This window comes from Geospiza fortis, unplaced genomic scaffold, assembly GCF_000277835.1.
Source record: "Geospiza fortis unplaced genomic scaffold, GeoFor_1.0 scaffold443, whole genome shotgun sequence".
In the NCBI taxonomy this organism is placed as follows: Eukaryota; Metazoa; Chordata; class Aves; order Passeriformes; family Thraupidae; genus Geospiza; species Geospiza fortis.
Genome location: NW_005054335.1, coordinates 5,980,852 through 5,999,563, shown reverse-complemented (window position 1 = coordinate 5,999,563; position 18,712 = coordinate 5,980,852). Strand labels below are relative to the sequence as shown.

General features: G+C 37.4%; 2 protein-coding genes across 2 annotated transcripts in view; both read right to left on the bottom strand.

The window, feature by feature from the left end:
- Nucleotides 1-258: 258 nt before the first annotated feature.
- On the bottom strand, nucleotides 259-10,665 carry CUNH5orf34 (chromosome unknown C5orf34 homolog). The gene is made up of 12 exons (XM_014307413.2): nucleotides 10,304-10,665; nucleotides 10,139-10,228; nucleotides 7,412-8,055; nucleotides 6,713-6,808; nucleotides 5,536-5,659; nucleotides 4,595-4,686; nucleotides 4,319-4,388; nucleotides 3,852-4,022; nucleotides 3,365-3,453; nucleotides 2,550-2,642; nucleotides 1,618-1,658; nucleotides 259-851 (listed from the first exon to the last, which is right to left on the bottom strand). Exons 1-12 carry the CDS (start codon nucleotides 10,598-10,600, stop codon nucleotides 658-660), a joined length of 2,001 nt encoding a protein of 666 aa, XP_014162888.1. The 5' UTR covers nucleotides 10,601-10,665; the 3' UTR covers nucleotides 259-657.
- A 2,929-nt stretch (nucleotides 10,666-13,594) lies between these two features.
- The window catches only part of PAIP1 (poly(A) binding protein interacting protein 1), a 35,441-nt gene continuing 30,323 nt past the window's right edge, over nucleotides 13,595-18,712 (bottom strand). The window contains exons 9-12 of the mRNA XM_031057847.1: nucleotides 17,517-17,634; nucleotides 17,331-17,385; nucleotides 16,634-16,727; nucleotides 13,595-14,989 (exon numbers count right to left, since the gene is read on the bottom strand). Coding sequence (XP_030913707.1) covers nucleotides 14,896-14,989; nucleotides 16,634-16,727; nucleotides 17,331-17,385; nucleotides 17,517-17,634 — 361 coding nt within the window. The 3' untranslated portion in view covers nucleotides 13,595-14,895. The remainder of the gene's footprint in view (nucleotides 14,990-16,633; nucleotides 16,728-17,330; nucleotides 17,386-17,516; nucleotides 17,635-18,712) is intronic.

The following is an 18,712-nucleotide window of genomic DNA, read 5'->3' as shown; positions in this document are numbered from 1 at the left end:
TGGGACCCGGGCCCGCCTCCGCTCCGCCCATCCCCGCCGGCAGCGGCGCTGGTTGTGAGGGAGAAGCGTTTCCCTGATTATTAAATGGAGGGTTTGGTGTTCGCGCTTTGGCTCCTTTAAATGCTGGGAGGAAAATCGATGCTGAGAGCTTAGTGTTTTGTCATTTAGGACATGCTGCGCCTCTGACAGACCACAGAACAGAGAAGTGTCTTCTGTCCTCAAATTAGTACTTATTTACTCAAAGAGAGCACTATAGAAAGCACTTGGGAAACATTTTATTCAGTATTAAGACTTCTTGGTGTGGGCATCTAACAAAAGCACGTTGTTACAGTGAAAACTTCCCATGTCTACCCTGGTAATTTCAGCAGCGATCCGTCAATCCAGTTGATTCAAACATACATTCAAACATTAAACGCAGCACTGTTAGGTCAGGCCTGATCTATTTATACAGCAGTGCTCCATTATCGCAACTGTTTTCTTTGCCTATACCAAATATAGCAATGGCGTTATTACTGGTATTACAGTGGCACCTGACAGACTTCACCGGGAATACACTGGCAGCCTGTCCCTCTGGCCTCAGCTCTCATTCCTGTCTCCCCGCAGAGCCTCCTCAGACACAGCTGGAACAGCTCCTGTCAGGACAGGGAACATAGGGCCTCACCTCCCAGAAGCGGCAAGCAGAGATTCAATATCCTGAATGACTTTAGAAGTTTTTTCCAAAGCCTCCAAGATGCAATCTTCACTGAGTTCTTCTGTCTCACCCCCGTTTTCTTTTTGTCTGACAGTGATACCAGATGGTTTGGATTTTGTGGCAGATGACCTTTTCAGAATGTTGCTATTGTCTAATAAAACTAGTGTTACTTTGTTAAGAAAAAAAATTCAGACTCTTCCTCCTAAAGAGAAAAATTAGTATTATTATAATATATATTATTATATCTTTGCATTTGTATTCATCATTCTGCCTTGCAAAATCTCACATTTTGTAGCATGGTAATTACAGACAGGTAAAAAAAGAATAAGACTGTATGACTTAAAACATACATAGAAAAATGTCTTTTAGACTTCAATTTATCCAAAAGTTACTTTGAAAAGAAAAAGGGTGTTACACTTCAGTTTAACAGCATGCACTTTTCATACTAATGGAATTGAACACTGGATTAAAGACAGTTTTAGAGTGGTTTTAAGCAGATTCAGCACAGTGCACATTTACAGCTGGCTGAACACAATAGAACAATACTAAGGTAGCTGATAAACAGAAAGATACTGTACTGCAACAACAAGCCCAAAGGCAACTGTGTTGTTCCTCTTTCAAAAACAGATCAGTAGATGATTATTAGCAAAACTGATACAATTACACATTAAAGGTCTTTGTGTTCTGGCAACTTTTCATTTTTGTTTTGTACTTCATCACTGTTTTTAATTTTTTTTAATCTTTACCACAAAATAAGTGATAAAACAAAAAAGATAAGTAAGAAAATGAGGTTTTTAAAGAGAGACAGTAAAAGAAGATAAGATCAGGATAGAGAGTCTTTGATGATCTAAAGTGCAGATCTGAACATGCAGATAAGCAGCAGAATATAAAAGTGAAAAAAATCTTTACAGCTTTTAAAAGGATACAATTAAATCTCTGTATTTTTTCAAGCTCAGCATCAGGAGACCTGTCCAAAAAAACCAAAGGTTATTTCTCAAGGATATTTTCTACTTCAGATTTTATTTTTAACAGTTTCCAGCAATACTGAGAATTAGATTAGCAAAATCTCTGTCTTTGATACCACTGCTCAATGGCTGACATTTGTAAATCATTTGTGTTTCCAAAAATTTGGTCTCTGCTCTAAGAATAGTCTCTTTGCTGTAAGTATGTATAAATAGAGATAGAATTTTCATTTCATCAGCTACAAAATGCTATAAATGTAACATAGCTGATGCTATAAAATTAATCATCTGAATCTGCTATAATTTAAGTAACAACTGCAATTGCAATTGATTTCAATTAGCACATTTTTAATATCCTAATGTTTGCAGATGATGTCAGTAGATTTTTGGTCAGTAAGTAGCAAGTGCAACTGCAATTGATTTCAATTAGCACGTTTTTAATATCCCAATATGTTTAGAGATGATGTCAATAGATTTTTGGTCAGTAGCATGTATTAAAAAGGACAAATACATCAGCAAGATATACAACTGTCATTAGGCAGTTCAAAGTACTGTTTCAGATGCTTGATGTTCTGTTAAAAAACATCTTTCTTGATCTGATATCTTTTCACTGCAAAACACCATCTTTGTAACATTAACTGTCCTTTGACAAAGTCACCATAATTCTGACTTTTAAGACAGGCAAACCACAATGAAACAACCTTCAGCTGAAACTCACTGAACATTTAAAACAATGAATGAAAAATATGAAACCATATACAAAATAAATGGACTTTAAAAAGAGGTTCTCATTTTTGACCATTAGGAAATGTAAGCTATAAAATTCAGATTATAATATTTTTGAGTTTTGTTTTCAATGTTATTTATAGTCAATTATTTGGGATAAAGATGAATACCAATTTTCTTCAGTTACGGAGTGTGCAGGATATTCAGCAGTCTCTTTCTTTTCATTCAAACTTTTGCACCATTCTATTGCTGTTCTGATGTACCTGTGTTAATATGAAAATTCAAAAAAGTAGTGATTTATTTGAGAAATAAATTCAAGAGAAAAACTGAAGGCACCAAGGAATACACCTGGATCTGAAAGAAAAAGCTGTGATTCAAAAATCTAGTTTTTTCTCCTAGCTTGTCTTGCCATTTTTTGTCTACAATCTTCTTCATATTTAAATCTATACAGTCATAGTAAATTATAACAAAGCTGTATGTTTTGAAATGAACAGTTAAGTGTTAATTTTTGTTTGTGAATATCTGCTTGCTAAAATGCAGCACAGAAAACTTCTGATGATTCCAATAATGAGGCTGTAATTACAGCAAGCAGATTAGAAAACAATCTGTAGGCAGAGGTCAATATCTGTAATAAAGCAAAAATTAGAGAAAGTGCTGTTCAGTTCTGCATATCAGCTCTATATAGAACAAATGCTTTTGTTTTGTTTTTTTTTTTATCCACTGTAGTAAATGCCAAGTTGCAGCTCTAGTTATTTTTCTAAAAAGACACTGCCATAACAGTTATAATGGAATCACAGCATGCAGTGGCCCTGAGTCACACAGGTCTTGAATCTTTGCCAGAAATAAGATGGAGCTTTTATCATTACATGTTTGGTCCACCCATACCAGTTTATCATCAGAAAATAGTGTTTCTTCATCTAAGAGGATTTATAAAGAAAAATTTTTATATTTAAATTGTTTAAATTTAACAACTAATTTAAATTACCTTTCATAGACTCCAGGATGACTTATTTGTATTAGCTGCTGTAGCCCATCAGGAGTAGTTAACTTACACCAGCCTACATCTTCATTTATCTTAGAAGAAAAAAAAAAAAAAACAAAATCAAATATTCATTTTCTGCTGCAGTCCAAAGGAAAAAAAAGCAAGTATAATATACCAATTTAACAATGAAATATCTATGAACAATCCACTTTAAAAACTTGCAAGTGTGTGGTTTCCTAGGGATAGAATCTGCTAAAGTCTGCTATGATAAATGCAAGGGAAAAACACCTGGCACAGCCCCAACTCTTCCTTTGTGCTATTCAAGAATAAATTATTTCTAGAAGTGTGTAAAAATGTCTCCAAACCTGTAGAATTCTCAAGTCTTTTTTGTTTTTGTATTTTATTGGCATCAGAACTTTTGTTTGGTATTCTCATTAATTTCCTAGTAACACTTTTCCATGGATAGTCCTTCCTATAAGTCACATGTTACCTGGATCTCACTACAGGAAGAGCTGAAATCCCAAACCATAGTCAGGATCATCCTATCCCAAAAAACAGCATGGACTTTATGATCTGAGTACACAACCAGTCTTCCTCTGCTGGGAATAACCTTTTCATGCAGCAAAACTGGCAACGTTTCTCGTCCATCAGTCTCAGATACCTAGAACCAAACAAATACATGAAAAACTTGAAGAAAGGCTATTTACATCATTACAACTGTCTGTATCTGTTCCAGATATTTTATTCACTTCCTTTCCAGATCACAACCAGCTCTCTTCATCATGCAATTGCTTCTTAAATATAACTTTTAAATGCATGCTTTTGGTTCCCAAATATCTGCCTCCCTATCTGTGAGGATACACTCACCATTCTTCCCTCTAGATTAAGTCCTATTCCCTACAGTCTGTATAATCATTCTTATAACACTGCAAGATTTATAAATTTTCAGCTACATACCACTTTCCAGCAGCAGAGATAATAATTATGACTTAGTGACAGTTTTGTTTTGCAGCAATACTGAAGAATTCTGAGGAGACAAAAAAATACCAAAGTATCAAACATTTAATTCCTATTGTGTCTTCTAAGCACTTGCAAACTTTGTTCTGTAAGTTTAGATATGCCCTCAGTGCTAAGATAACTTCCTTTAATTTTTATACTTAAAGTAATAAGCGTTTTGTGTCATTTTAACTCCTGTCCTTTCTAAGTCAGCAGAATTAATGTAACAAAAGTTACTTGGTTGCCTGAGTAATAATGGAGGATATCGAGTATGAATGTCCAGGCACATCTGGAGGTAGGCTGCTCACTGAATACATCTTTTCTTCCATCTGAGTAAAGAGCAGAAAGAAGATGAGTTAGTTACAGGCACTGTAGCACGAAAACATAATTAAGAGCAAGTTATAAAATTTCTAACCTCCCAGAAGCCAACTATAATGACATTTAAATCTGCCACAGAACACAGACAAATATCTGATTGAAAATTGTATCCTTAAGCCTACGCCTGTATGAAGAAATATTCAAATATTCAGTTTCTTTACACTCAGTAAGAACCAGGAACTTTTCTTGTCGGAGAGTAGAATAAAGGACATTACTGAGCTGCAATGTTTGACTACAAGTTAAAGGCTGGGTTCCAAGAGTACAAATTTGATCCTTAATTCTGCTTTAAAAATACAAGGTGTTGCACTAGCACTTGAGAGGACCTCTCTTCTGGTTCAACTTAACAGACAGGCACAAAGACAAAATCCTTTTCCACTGAACAACTGGTCTGCAGCAAAGCCAGGACAAAACCTGCATCTTCTAGGTTCTGTCTTCATACAGTAGTAAACACTTCCAAGTACAAAGAGATTAATGTCTAATCAATAACATTAGCTTCAAGACTAAAGTTCTGAATTCATGAAGAAATGGTTGTTGTAGAATCTTACTCTTGAGTTTGATAAAATAAATGTTACAATGAGGAAGAATTTTCTTATTGTGTAACACTTACAAAAATACTTTCTGAACCAGAAGGAATAATCTCATCTTTTTGCATAACTAATGGCTTGATTAAGGCATTATAGTAATTACCAGTGTAGGGACTTCACTACACACTGCATAGACAAATGTCTCAAGGAAGCTGCTAATTTGAAGGAATTTGGAATATCCTTTTAAGAAGTTCTAGTTTTTAAATAGTTTCATACCTTTTTTGTTCCTTTTTGGATTGCACAGCGTACAAAATATTTTCCCAAAAATTCTCCCTCTGACTTGAAAAATGAGTCATCACCAGGATAAATTTCTGTGATGTTTGTCCTACCATGGATAAATCTAAGAAAAATAATAAGATTTTTAGCAAGTATTTAAAATGCTGCGTCACTAGACAGAGCAATACAAGTTATTAAACCTGAAGAAAACAATAAGCAGAGACACATTTTCAGCAACTCAGGTGTGAAAAATTTCTACTGTTTCACAAAGAGCAGAATGTACCAATAATGTGTTTTAACACAGAATATTAATATTACTAGGCTCTTTGACACGTGCATGGGGGTGGGATTTTAGTAAGCTAAAGAAAGCTGGTTTTGCGTCAAGGTAAACACCTTCAAGAGCTGCTCATTCCACTGACCACAAAACATAGTGACCCTGTAAAGAAAAATCCAACCTTCTTAGTAGACCAGCCACATCTAGTGTACACAGGAAAATGCCAGACTGAACAATTCCTGAACAATCTAAAGGTCTTAATTGAGAAAAAAAGCTCTGCAAAAACTCTGAAGTGCTGCTAAACATTTTGTTTAGATGAGATAAAAATTTAGGAATTACACTGAGGAAAAATTAAGAACACAGCAGAAAGATTAAAGGGCTAAACACCAGCGATGCTTTTATCAAAGACTTTTAGGTGCTAATAGCAGTTATAGCAATTTCAAATTGAAAGTCCTGTTGTTGGTTGGTTTTTTTCTGGGTTTTTTTTTTCCTTTAACCATATGGACAAGGTGACTTGCCAGGAAAATCCACAGCTGAATATGTGAATTATGTAGGTCACCAAGATCAACACTTCTAAGCTGTGAAGTCTTCAGCAGCAAGAGCAGAGAACTAATTTGCAAAGAAACCAAGTACCATTATTTTAAGTGAAATCTGTGGTAACTCCAGCTGTCCAGAAAACCTTTAAGAAATCAGATTATCAGATCAGTTAAACATGACTTCAGATTCAGGCCTGATAATATACCATGCTAGAAGTCCAGTGAAAAAAAGCAGAAATGGACTCTGACATGAAGACTGTGTTCAATTTCTCAAAGAGCAAGAAAGGGACAAAGTAAGACATTTCATCTTAGAGCTTAATTCCCGTACAAATAAAGTCTTCCAGATAACAGATGACCTCTTACATACCTGTAGAAAACACCCTGGCACCACACAACTTGAATTAGCTGATGGAATGAATACTCGTCCGTATTTTCATTCTGCAAGAAGTCACAGAATGCCCACCTGTGTGTGTAAAATAGAATGACAGCCTCAATAAGTCCATATATTGGCTGTTATTTTGTGTGTGTGTGTTTGCTGGTAATCACTTCTGTAACTAGAACTGAAGTGTGCACACTTATTCAAATGATAAATGGACACAAATTTCCAGAGTCCTCCAATTCCTTAGTGATCCACTTTAGTTACCAAATTAAACTTCTCAATAGTGCAAATGATTTGTTTTATTATTTTTAGTGATGCTGAGAGACAACATATGCCACTGGCTCACCTCAGAAATACTCTTTTGAAAACAAGAGGAAAAACCAACCTACCCCAATATAAAACCTGTGTTCTTTTTTCAATATTCTTTTTTCATTTACGTAGTCATAAAGCATGTCAGAAAATTTATTTTTTTAATCTGAACTAATCACTATAGCTTCATTAGAGTAGGTTACAGAATGTTGGTTTTACATGGTCAAGTTACAAGAAGTTTCTAAAAGACCCAAAACTGACAGTAATTTTAAGCTTTTTTTATAGCTAGGATTCAATTATTTTGCTAGAAGTTGAAGATCCAAAATGCAGAATTGTAAAGCATATGATAACAACTACAAAGTAAAGAGTTTAAATTACCTGTGTAGATGTGGGGCTCTGCAGCTGAGAGGCAAAGCTGTAGGTAAACAAGAAACTGTTTCATGTGTTTCAGGGTCTGCTAAAACATCACCTTCAACAGCTGTACAGCTGTTTGTCTCATATGTCTTTATTACATTTTCCACAGTATGTAAGTTACAGCATTTTAGTGCCAAGGACAAAGGGTATTTCCATTCTTCTGGGCACAAGGAAACAGTCCAACGCTGTGTAACCCATGCGTATTCAGAAGAACAGCTTGTATGGAACAAAGGCACTCCATCTCCATCTTTTTGGTCCTTTGGTTTGGCTGGTTCCCTATATCTACCTTCAGCACAACCACATTTATTCCTATTCTTTATTCTTCTTTGTTTTGATGAGACTTCTGTGGCGGAATTTTTACTTGGTTTTCCACACGGATCTCTGCTTTGATAGTTGCTGTTCTTTTCAGAGGAGCATGAGGATGCTGCAGGTGACTGGCTGACTTTGCATAAGAACTCCACTGTAAATTCTTGCTGCAATTCTGACAAGTAAAGGTGAGCATAGCCATCTACAGATGAGATCTTCACACTGCCATTGTCTAAACATCTTGTCAGATCAGGTGTTGCAGGGTCAGGCCATTTAATTTCTGAGATATCACTGAGAAGAATCTAATACAAGAAAAAGGACTGAAATATGCAGGAAGATAAAAATTACCTGCCTCCCAGAAATTCAATTAAGCATTTACATTTAAATTAATTTAGTCCTTCTGCAAGGTGATGAATGGCAAGAAATGTTGCTCTGTATTTATCTGTGTGTATGAGCTCAGAGGAAGCAAAACATCTAATCTTCATATCTGGTTCCTCCTGTACTAACACAGTTCTATCTAGCAATAATGTTTTAATTTAATCAAGCCATAAATTAGTAAGGTACATGGGCAACTGACCAGGTACAATTGTACATGTTGGTGTTTCCATCAGCCTCTTCAGAAAAAAGGGAGAGAATGGCTAAATTATCTTGTTCATAGCAATTATCAGTGAATTTGAAGAATTGCAGAAGAACGCTAAAAAATAACCAACAAGGCTGGAGGTAAAACTTCAGTTGAGATAAATGTAATCTTATTTCAATGAGGAAAGGCAATCCTAACTATATATCGTTATATATATTTCTGTGTAGGAGGACGGCTCTGAACTGACTGCCTCCAACCAGAATCCTGGTGTAATTCTCAGTCCCATGAAAACACATTCAATGCTCACCAGCAATTTAATCAGTATGAAATGTTTGAAAGTTCTAGGAATGGAACAAGAGCAAACTGAACCTACCACTGAATACATATTCACAGCTAACCTGCATTTTGAATACCAGCTGCAGTTCTGAGCAGGCCAGACCACTGACGAGATCCCCCTCATGGAGCTGCCTAGATATGTGGGTGGCTGGAGTGGCCAAATGAGAGCCTAAGCACACCACAGGAACAGGGTTGTTTTGAACTCAAACATAAGGCAAGTAACACAGTCAAAGTGTTTTTGTGCCCATGAAGATATTGTCATGGTAGTAACAGGCCTCAGGCCTTAGGTTACCTCTGCTAGGCCCCGGGCTGGCCTGTCAGGCTTGTTAACAATTTATTATGAGAGCTGAAGCTTAGTAACTCTTACTTTATTATGGTGGACCAATGCAATGTGGGAAACAGCAAGGGCCTTGAAAACATGGGCACTATTTGATAACAGGCCACGGGACAATAAAGTGACAGTAAATTGCTGGACAAGGACAACCTCAGGAGTTCTAAAAAGAGTATTTTAGCTTTATGAAAAGCAGGAGTTTTTCTCAAAGTGAGGGGGAAGAAACCAAAGCAACAGAAAAGGGGTGTGGGGGAGAAGCCGACCAATATGGTCAAGTGCTTGCTGTGGCCTAGGAAAGTTATCCTTCAGCATCCTGAAGCAAGTAGTCAAAAGGGATGCTGTAAGTTAAAAACAGTCTAGAAACCCAGCCAACCTCCAAAGGAGCTAGATCGTTCAAGGCCTGAGAGAAGGTGGAACTTACTCCTCAATGCTAAGAGCAGAGCATCAGCTCTTTGCACTGACTGCATGACTGCTAAGGACTGCTGTCTTTTAATTAAGTATGTAGTGACACTGAGTGACAGCGCTTTAGGCAACTAAACATTAGCATGAAGGGTGTTACTACTGAAGGGTCAGTCTAAAAGCTTTAAAACTCGCCTGATTAATCAGTTGTCTTAAGATTCCCGCCACACTGTGCAGACACTCATATTCAGTGGGAACTCAGAGAGATGCTGATCTGGAGCAAAGCTTCCAGAAATACGAAATTGGTCTCTGCAATTTAGTCTGACCCGGACATTGTCCCATTCCTCTCATAGACCCCAGCAGCATTTTCACAGGGGTACTCCAACGGGGAGATCTGACAGACTTGGAAAATACCATCCTGTTGCACTGTGACCTCCCTGGAAAGTTTCTACTGCCAAAATGTAACAACACACAAAATCCTAGGTTTTACACTTGCTAGGAATAAACTAAGTTTTAGTGTTTGTTTCTACAAAGAAAATGCATTAACAGAAGTCTAAGTAACAGTTAAAACTGTAATTTAAAAAGGCAGTAACTTAAGAAAGATGACAACTCCATTAGCCAAACCACATTCGATAGATCTTCACGGCCTGTACTCACACACAGGCATGTGAAATTATATTAAATCCGCGAGAGAAGTTTTTTTTAATGGAAGCATTACTCGCCTAATGTGCAATCCCACCTTTTTTCTTTCTGGAGGTATAAGACGTGAAGGCAAGTACGGGCGACAAGAAAACGCGTTCCGGAAATCTAGCGCTCGTAGAAGTTGTTCCTGTTAAAGTGCAGAGAAAAACAAACCCTATTACGATTTTTTACATGCAGTGATAACATTTTGTGCCGATTTTACACTTTTTGTGGAGGTGAGGCTATGAAACCCGTTCCGTTTTTTACGGAGAGAAACAAGAACTCCAGCTGGGGCCGTGATCCCTGGGCCGGCCGGTTCCCGAGCAGGGAGGCAACTGCGGCACTGTCCAAGGGATGCTCCCCGGGACGGCGCAGGGACGAGGGACAGCGCTCCCGTCCCCAAAGGCACTGCCCACCGCACACCCCGCCCGCAAGGAGACAGCAGCAAGCGAGATCCCCCCGCGTAATGCACCTCCACCGAGTCGTCCCCGAACAGCACCATCAGCTTTTCCGCCTCCATCGCTCGGAGGCCGAGCCGGAACCGCGAGCGGCGCTCGGAAGGGGGCAGCCGAAGCGCCCGCGCCGCCGCACGGCGGGAACGGCGGGGCGGGGCGACCGCCCGAACTCCGCTCCCCCACGAGCTCCGCTTGAACTTCCACCGGAGCTCCGCCCCCGAGCTCCCGCCGGAGCTCCGCCCCAACTCCCGCCGAGCTCCCGCCAAACTCCCCCCGAGCTTCTCCTGACGTGCTACCGACCTGATCTCTTACCGAGCTCCTCCCCAGCTCATTCCGCCGGTGAAGTAACCGCGCCTTCCTGCTCCCTCAGGCAAGATGAGCGCATTCCAAACACGCATCGGTGAAATAAGCTTGAGGGAACTGCACACGGTGTCCTTGTACTTTATTTTTCTTAATAAAATTTAAAATATTTTTTTTATTTGCTGAAAATGGTGAGGTGAGCCAACACACAGCTCTGTACCTAGAACTGGGCAGTAAAAGCCCTATCTGAACAGGAAGTCCAAGATGCCAAAGGACAATTTTAACATGAGGCCTAGTTGCCTTTTTTGACTATTATATAAACCCTCCACCAATACTTACAGTTTAATCAAACCTGTTTAAGTGGCTTCACAGTTCACAGTTGAGTGACAATTATTATCAACCCCCACCCCCAGCCCTTAGCAAATGGACTTGAATATCCCCACTAGTCCATATGGTCTCTCAGCTCCTTTACCTGCTTAGGGAGTATAGGTTCCTCATAGCAGGGCAATCATCGACTGACTGCATTCAGTACAACTTTCCATTCTCGAGAGCTGGTGTCAGCAGAGAGTAGAACAATACCCAGTCAAGTGGCTGCTGATACAGCCATGCATCAAAACAACCTGATTCTATTCAGAATACCCCTTTTTAATGAGTATTATTCTGTTCAGTAGTTGTCTAAAGCAAGTTCCAAAGTATATATTGGGATTATGAATGAGTAATGAATATTATTATTTATGGATGATGCATTGCATTTTGCTCACAATTTCACTGCTCTGGTTGGAACCCTCAGCAAAGGAGCTGTGGAAGTAGGTCACAGAGGCTGAAGTAGAGGTGGCAAATTAGCAGTTCAGGGTACAGTGTGGTATCTTCCCTGAGTTTTGGCTGGAATGTCATTTTCTGTTCTGGTATCAACTATATGATTTGGATAATTGGATGATTAGAACTACAACTCAGAGAGAAGTTGCAAACTTCAGCTGTCAGTAATTCAATGAGTTGTGTGCAGTAGGGAAGGAAAGGCAGAATGTGATAAGGAAATAATGTCCCAGTGGAAAAAAAAGATTACTAGTACAAACCAGACGGAGTGTCACTAACATTCAGTGCCACAACAGATTAGTCTATTGAAAATGAAAACAACCTAGCTATGTGCAGTTTGTGATACTGCAAGCGGCTGGGCCAGTCTTGCTTCTCTCTAGTGGTACAATTATTCTCAAACTCAACAGTTAAAACCCAGTGACCTCATCTGTTTAAAAAAAAAAGCCAAAGGCCAGTAGCAAGACCTCTTTGAAGATTTTAAAGGAAAATACTGAAAACAAGCTGCATTTCTGGATATGAAAATCACGCAACAGCAAAGCACATGCAAAGCAGCATTTCTTGCAGCCCATTTTGAAATTCCTTTACACAAAGTGTGATTTTCAACTACTAAACATTTTTGCTAAAACATAGTAATTTGTCAAGAGTGGGAAATAGTGTGCATACTTTTACTGATCTGCAAAGCCTGGGTCTCATGCTCAAATCTGATGTGAAGCCTGTTTCTTTTCAGAACCAGTGCTAAAGAACCTTGCTTCACATCTCCCACAAAATTTGCTTTCCATGCTTCAGTACCTTCACTGATTAACCATTATGCCATTAAGAAAATACATCTTTTTAAAAAGTTGTACATTTGCAAGGCATTGTTCAGAAACCTTTAGACAAGAAACACTTTTACACAGTGCATTTGAAATTTGTAAATGCTAAAATTCAGGTGAAATAACCTTTAAACCTCTTGTGACTCATCTCTATCATATACAGAACAATGTGATTAAGAGTGGGCAGACAAGCAGCAAAGGGGATCCTTACAGTGAGAAACCTGCTGCTTTCTTTTGCTCTCTCACATTCACTAGCTTGTATTGAAGTTCTGTGAGATTTAAGGTAAGTGGGAAATACTTGAGTGTTTAATGAAAATATTATCCTGTTTTTTTAATGCAGCAGGACAGAGTTAAAACAAATTTTTCCCTGCTACAGTAAAGACTGAAAGCACTTACAAAGTTCATATGTACAGACTATAATACTTCTACACTGGTTTGAATGAAAGTCTCACTTTATGATTTTTAATATTTTCAGTGGAGGAAAAACCTTGTATTGCAAACTTGACTTGAGCTGTTCTTTATATATACAGTTCCTAGCTCCTGATTTTTTTTTACCCAATGATTTGGCATGCTTCTTATCTACTCATAAAATTACTGTTTCCACAAGCTGACAGTAAATCTGGAGCTGACAGCTACCTGACAGAAAAAGACGACTCATGACAAATCATGCAAAACTAAAACATGTAAAATGCATGTCCCTTTGAGTCACTGTTACCTCACTGTAAAGGATATATGAATACTTGTTCCTTGGCATTATAAGTTCTGAATAAAAATAATTTCCACAAGACATCTGCTTGTAAAGCCAGCAGAAAGTCTGACCTGTATTTAGATTAAAAGTTTTGTATGAAAATTGTGCTCAACTTAGAGAACATGTATTTGAAAGTCATCTAGTTTTCACATTTCTAGTTTCTGAATTTTAGTCTAAAGACTTTGGAATGCTAATACAGTCTTTATGAGCATACTGCATTTTGATACATTTTATTTTTCCAGCAAGAATCAAAAGATAATCGACTCTGCAATTGTGTACTTTGAAGAAGAGAAAGGAGTGCTCAGTGAAGGAAAGATAAAAGAAGATAAAATATCATTTTTGTTTGAAAGCAAGAAGACAAGGTAGTGATATTATACCAAAGGAAATAAAGCTAGTTAAATTTTATTTTCCAAAACTCCAACCTAAATAAGTATGTTAAGTAAACACCCAGAAAACAGCCAGTGCTTACTCTACTAGCAGATGCACAACTTATTTAACCAAACAAATAACAGTGAAATATTATCAGAATTATTTACATGCATATTTACAATGTGTGTTCTTTAGGGTAGCTAACTGTTGGGAAATACTTGTGTTTGGTTTTGGTAACGATTTCTAATCAAGTCTAACCAGCAACAGGTAACAGGAAACACTTCAACTGAGTTTGGCAACAACAACAATGGAGTATCCTAGGAAAACTAACATGATTATATGGAGTCAAAAAAAAGAGCAGTTGGCTTCAGAATGTTAACAGTTATGAAATATATGAATTTACTCCAACTACAAAATTAAATCAAACTACATAAAATTAGAAGAATAAAAGAAAGTTACAGGGGTTGGGAAAGGTTAGACATGTTAGATACATTACTAGAAAAAAAAAGCAAAAGAAAAAAAGCACTGCACATACTCTTGAGAAGCATGGTTTAGAACATAACTGTATTACTATTGCCTTGAAGAACACAACAAATTACAGAATAGCTTTTTCTTGTAGATTTGAAAATAAGCTTATCTGAACCAAAGATCTTGAAAGCACCTCACTTCCAAAATACTGCTTGCTTTTTCACATATCAACATGTAACATATTTATTCCAGGAAAAAAGATAAGTCCAGACCTCACCCATGTGTGTTTCGAAAGAAGAAAAAGGAAATGAACAAAACAAAAACTCATACACAAAACTTTCACAAGCCACTTTTCATGACTGTGATATACAGAAAAGAAATTTTCTTTCTTATTTGGATCATACTCTTCTTGGAGGGGGAAGTGGAGGAAGTAAATGCAAGATATATTGTATATGGTAAATAGGATGAGTAAATCCCAATATATACTAAAGCAAACAAGCAAGCAAATTCAGATCATTATTCTTTCCCTTTCTTCCTCAAGGGAAGTTTTATGGGACAGTTCCCCATTAAATTTTAATTTCAATTATAACTTTTAAATAATTTTTATTGCAGCCAAAACATTGTTCAAAAAACATTTCTCACAAAATAAACTATGATATATACACAACATTTTAAGTTACAGGGCATAAGTTTACATTTTTTGGCAGGTTCTGTTAAACAAAATGGAAATTGTGTAACTTTAGTACTTGGAGAAACTCAAGTTTCTAATTTTGGTACAAATGTTTTGTGTCCCCCTTCACTCTAACCATATCTAAAGTGGTTAAATAAACTAACATTAATACATAACATCTCACTGTTTTCTGTTATGTTCTGATTCTAGACAGAATTTTTCATATGCTTCTTCAATTTCTGGATCCATCTCATCATCAACCTCATCAAAATACCTGGGGGAAAAAAATTACCAAAGGTTAATACTTTTCCATACAGATTTCCATACAGATTTTCAGAGCAAACAGATTTTTAGAATTTGTGTAGATGTCTGGAATAAAACAAAGCTTTATAAATGACTATTATTTATGACATTTTCCTAAAGGGAATGAAAAGGAAAAAAAATAATGGGTGCTAGGATAACAAATAAACAGAAACCTCAAAGCAGCACAGATATGTTCAAATACTTACACGGTTTGCCACCTTTTTAGATCATCTTATGCTGCCAAGTTTAAAAGACAGAAGTAGTTTCCAAGATGATAGAAAGTTTAATAATGCATCTGTACTAATCCAATTACAAAAACCCATAATTAATAAAATATTAATGTAATTTTGATTGGTCAACATTCTAGTTCAAAGACAGAATACATTAATATAAAAACCCTGCATTCCTGTTTGTTGATATGTAAAAGAAGGACATAGAAAATATGTAAGAAAGGTTTTTGCTTCCAAGTGATGTGCACTGAGGAAGCAGTCTAAATATTTGTCACGCGTTCCTTTGTTCTTGTAGAAGTGTAGCCTTCAGAAGAAAGAGGTTTCACAAAGAACCCTCCTCCCTGATGTCATGAGAAATAGCTGACAGAGAATCAGCAGACATTTGTCTAAGCTTTTCTTAAGCCTTCAATAAAGAAGGTTACAGTCATTGTGCTTGAAGGTTGACTCAGTGTTCCACCTGACACTCTTAGGATTTGCTGTGTTTTTCATGGATGTCTGTGTTCAATTTGCATTTTTCTTCTAAGCAGAGGTTCACATGGGTCCTTTTTTCCCTTCAGTATGAGCTTGTTGATTTCTGATGACATCTCTAATATATCTTCCAGTTCTTGATGTTCTTTACGTTCCCCTCAGCTAGGTACATACTGACAGTTTTCTAATGTACTAAAAAAATACTGATCCAGGCCTGCATTCTTATCACACATAAAAACAACACTGAAAATGTTCTTGTGTGAAATAATGGTCTGAGAGTCCTCTTCAGCAAGGAAAAAGCTCAGACCAATTTATTTTAGACCATATTCCTTATAATGGTGCCAAATTGGTCAGGCTATATTCTGGTGCCAAAACGTCAGGCTATATTCTCAACTATTGCTTCCCCTTTTGCCATTAGGGTGCTTTTCTTGCTCTACAGGAATACTGACTAGCCCTCTAATTGAAGGGAATAGTCCTTAGGCTGAAGAGAGAAAGTTAACACTTTCTCCCTTTCAAAGACACTGGAAATCTGGTAATCATCTCTTGCTGGGATGTTCATGCACATCAGTACAACAAATTTAGTTTGCCTCTCTACAAACACGTGAAGGCTTGGTGCTTCATTTTGCTTGCAAATTTTTTTCTTAAGTGCAGAAGTATGTTTGCACACGTGCATAAACATCTCAACTACATCTGAAATGTAATTACCATACTCAGTAGAATAAACATGAAATAGGTTTCAAACTTGTGTGATTAAAAACCAATTTAAACCTGAACAAATACATCCACTGTAGAACTAAGTAACAATTACATTATTTAGTTTCATTTTTATCAACATTGGGATCCTAAGTCTGAACTATCACAGCACTGGAGTAAAAACAACATTATTAAAAAAATACATCACTAAAAAGAAAACATACAGCTCTCCAGGTCCTGATAGATCTGCTCCATTTTCTTCATAATATGGAAACAAATCCTCTCTTTCAAGCAGCTCTTGGTATTTTTCTTGATAATCTGGCAAAGTAAAAATGAGACTGAGTAACGTAGAAGACTCCTCTGCTAAATTAACAGAAATATATGAAGTTTGAAAATTGGCTAGTTAACGAATCATAAAAGGCAGGAAATGTATTAACAGGAAAAGATCCTTCTGCAATGTTTTCTCAGGACGTTAACGGATATCTAGGAATGATGCCCAATTTCCCATAGAATGGTAAGGTTGTGACAGATGTCTTTACCTCAAATTATGTTGTGCCATGTTGTGCTCAGATTACAGATAAGGAAACCAAGGATTTTGATTTGATTTTGATGCTAACGATGGACAAACAAAAGAAGACTTGAATATTTTTGGCTTTCTGGAAAGGTCAGATGCTGTGGATTACTGAACAAGTTCTTCTGACCTATATGAACTCAAATGCACTTTCTCCATTTCAAACGTCTACCTTTAATGCAGAATAAATCCTGTGCTCTACCAGGAATTCAGGGAGAATTTTGTCTTTTAAGTTGAATAGGTTTTAGATTCTTGAAGAATAACATTTTATGTTCTTCAATAGGCCGTGAACTTAACTGCAACTTTTTAAAGAAGATTGAGAAGACAGGTGAGCTAAACTTGTGCCATACCTGGGTCTGCTGCAGTGAAAGGAACGCCATCAGAAGTGTAAAATGTTGGTTCATTCTAAAAATAAAGATCCAGAAAGTTATATGTATTCAGAGAGAAAGAGGTTTGCAGTTTTGAGTAATGCAATTGTCTATTCATCAAACCAAATTCTCATGAAATTTAGAACTGAAATGTCCATATATTCTTACCATAAAATAATTTGGGTCATTTTCAGGGGTAGCTTCTGCATGTGGAGTTGTTCCATGAACTCTACCCCAGTTACTAGATCGCAGTTCTACTAGTTTCAGAAGCATGTGTTTCACATCTCTGAAATAGAGAAGCATTACATAAGTTAGAATGTTTTGTGACAAGCAAGAAATTTGGCTTCTCTTACTGTGCAAATACAAGATAGTTAAATCCATCCAAAACAACAGCTTCAAGAAGGATAATATTTGGTCCATTGTGTAGGTAATTTTGAATTCAATTTTACAACTCTGAGTCTAGATGCTTTATGTGTCAGTAATGAGATATTCAACCTCTTCACTTCCTCTGCTGTTTAGTAGGGAGCTCACATGAAAAAGGAAACCGCTGTAGTTTTTACTGAGATACCACACCTTGCAATACAAGTTGAAGAACACAATCCTTTTTGATAAAAGGATAATACTGGGGAAAAAAGGAAGATTATCTTCAAATTTTATTTATCTATTGTATCCTCCTAACTTTAGTCTTCATCATAATGAAATGTTTTAGTCAAAAGTAAGACATAATGCCCCCAGTACATTAGATATCAACACCCATTTAATCCCCAAAATAAGAGAAAATTCCTTCTTCTTTTAAGCTATGTTGCGGTGCTTGCGCAGGTTTTGTTTGTGTGAATTTTACTCAGTTTTGTGTAAAGTTGGCTGTTTTATTAAGGTTTAAAATGGCGTTTTCAGGCTCAGTTTTCAGGGCTCCCTCCCCCTTCTACCCTTGACAGATAACTGTCAATCATATATCACCATGGCAATTCCCGCCTTTTTGTTTCAATTTTTATGTCTATCTAAGTGCCCCTCCCTAATTACATTATAATGAAGTCTTCTCCTCCCCCGTTCCCCTGGCACCCCCCCTGCCCATCGCTCTCTGCCCCTTCCCCATCCCTAGAAAGTTCTCCCAGGGACAGAGGGTGATCGGGTCAGGGTGGGGAGCCGCTCCCAAGTTGTATTATGATTTGTCAGCCGGGTTTGTCTTTCAGTGTAATGTTCCTTGTCATTGGTTGGGTGTGATTTTCCCCCCCCGCCTCGGGGTTCCTATAACTGCCCCAACCGAGGGGCGGGAAATTGGGCAGTTTTCTGCACACCCTCTCCCGCTCACACCTGTCCTCCCTTCCAATAAACCCTCCCCCGCTGCAGAAGACTGCCTGCCTCAC

What these genes read in the sequence shown, in the direction of transcription:
- CUNH5orf34 (XM_014307413.2), bottom strand. Translation starts at nt 10,600, where the DNA reads ATGGAGGCGGAAAAGCTGATGGTGCTGTTCGGGGACGACTCGGTGGAG. An exon ending in TCCGTAACTGAAGAAAATTG is followed by an intron (nt 1,659 to 2,549) that starts GTATTCATCTTT and finishes TTTTTTGGACAG; the next exon opens with GTCTCCTGATGCTGAGCTTG. An exon ending in AAAAATACAGAGATTTAATT is followed by an intron (nt 852 to 1,617) that starts GTATCCTTTTAA and finishes AAGTAACACTAG; the next exon opens with TTTTATTAGACAATAGCAAC.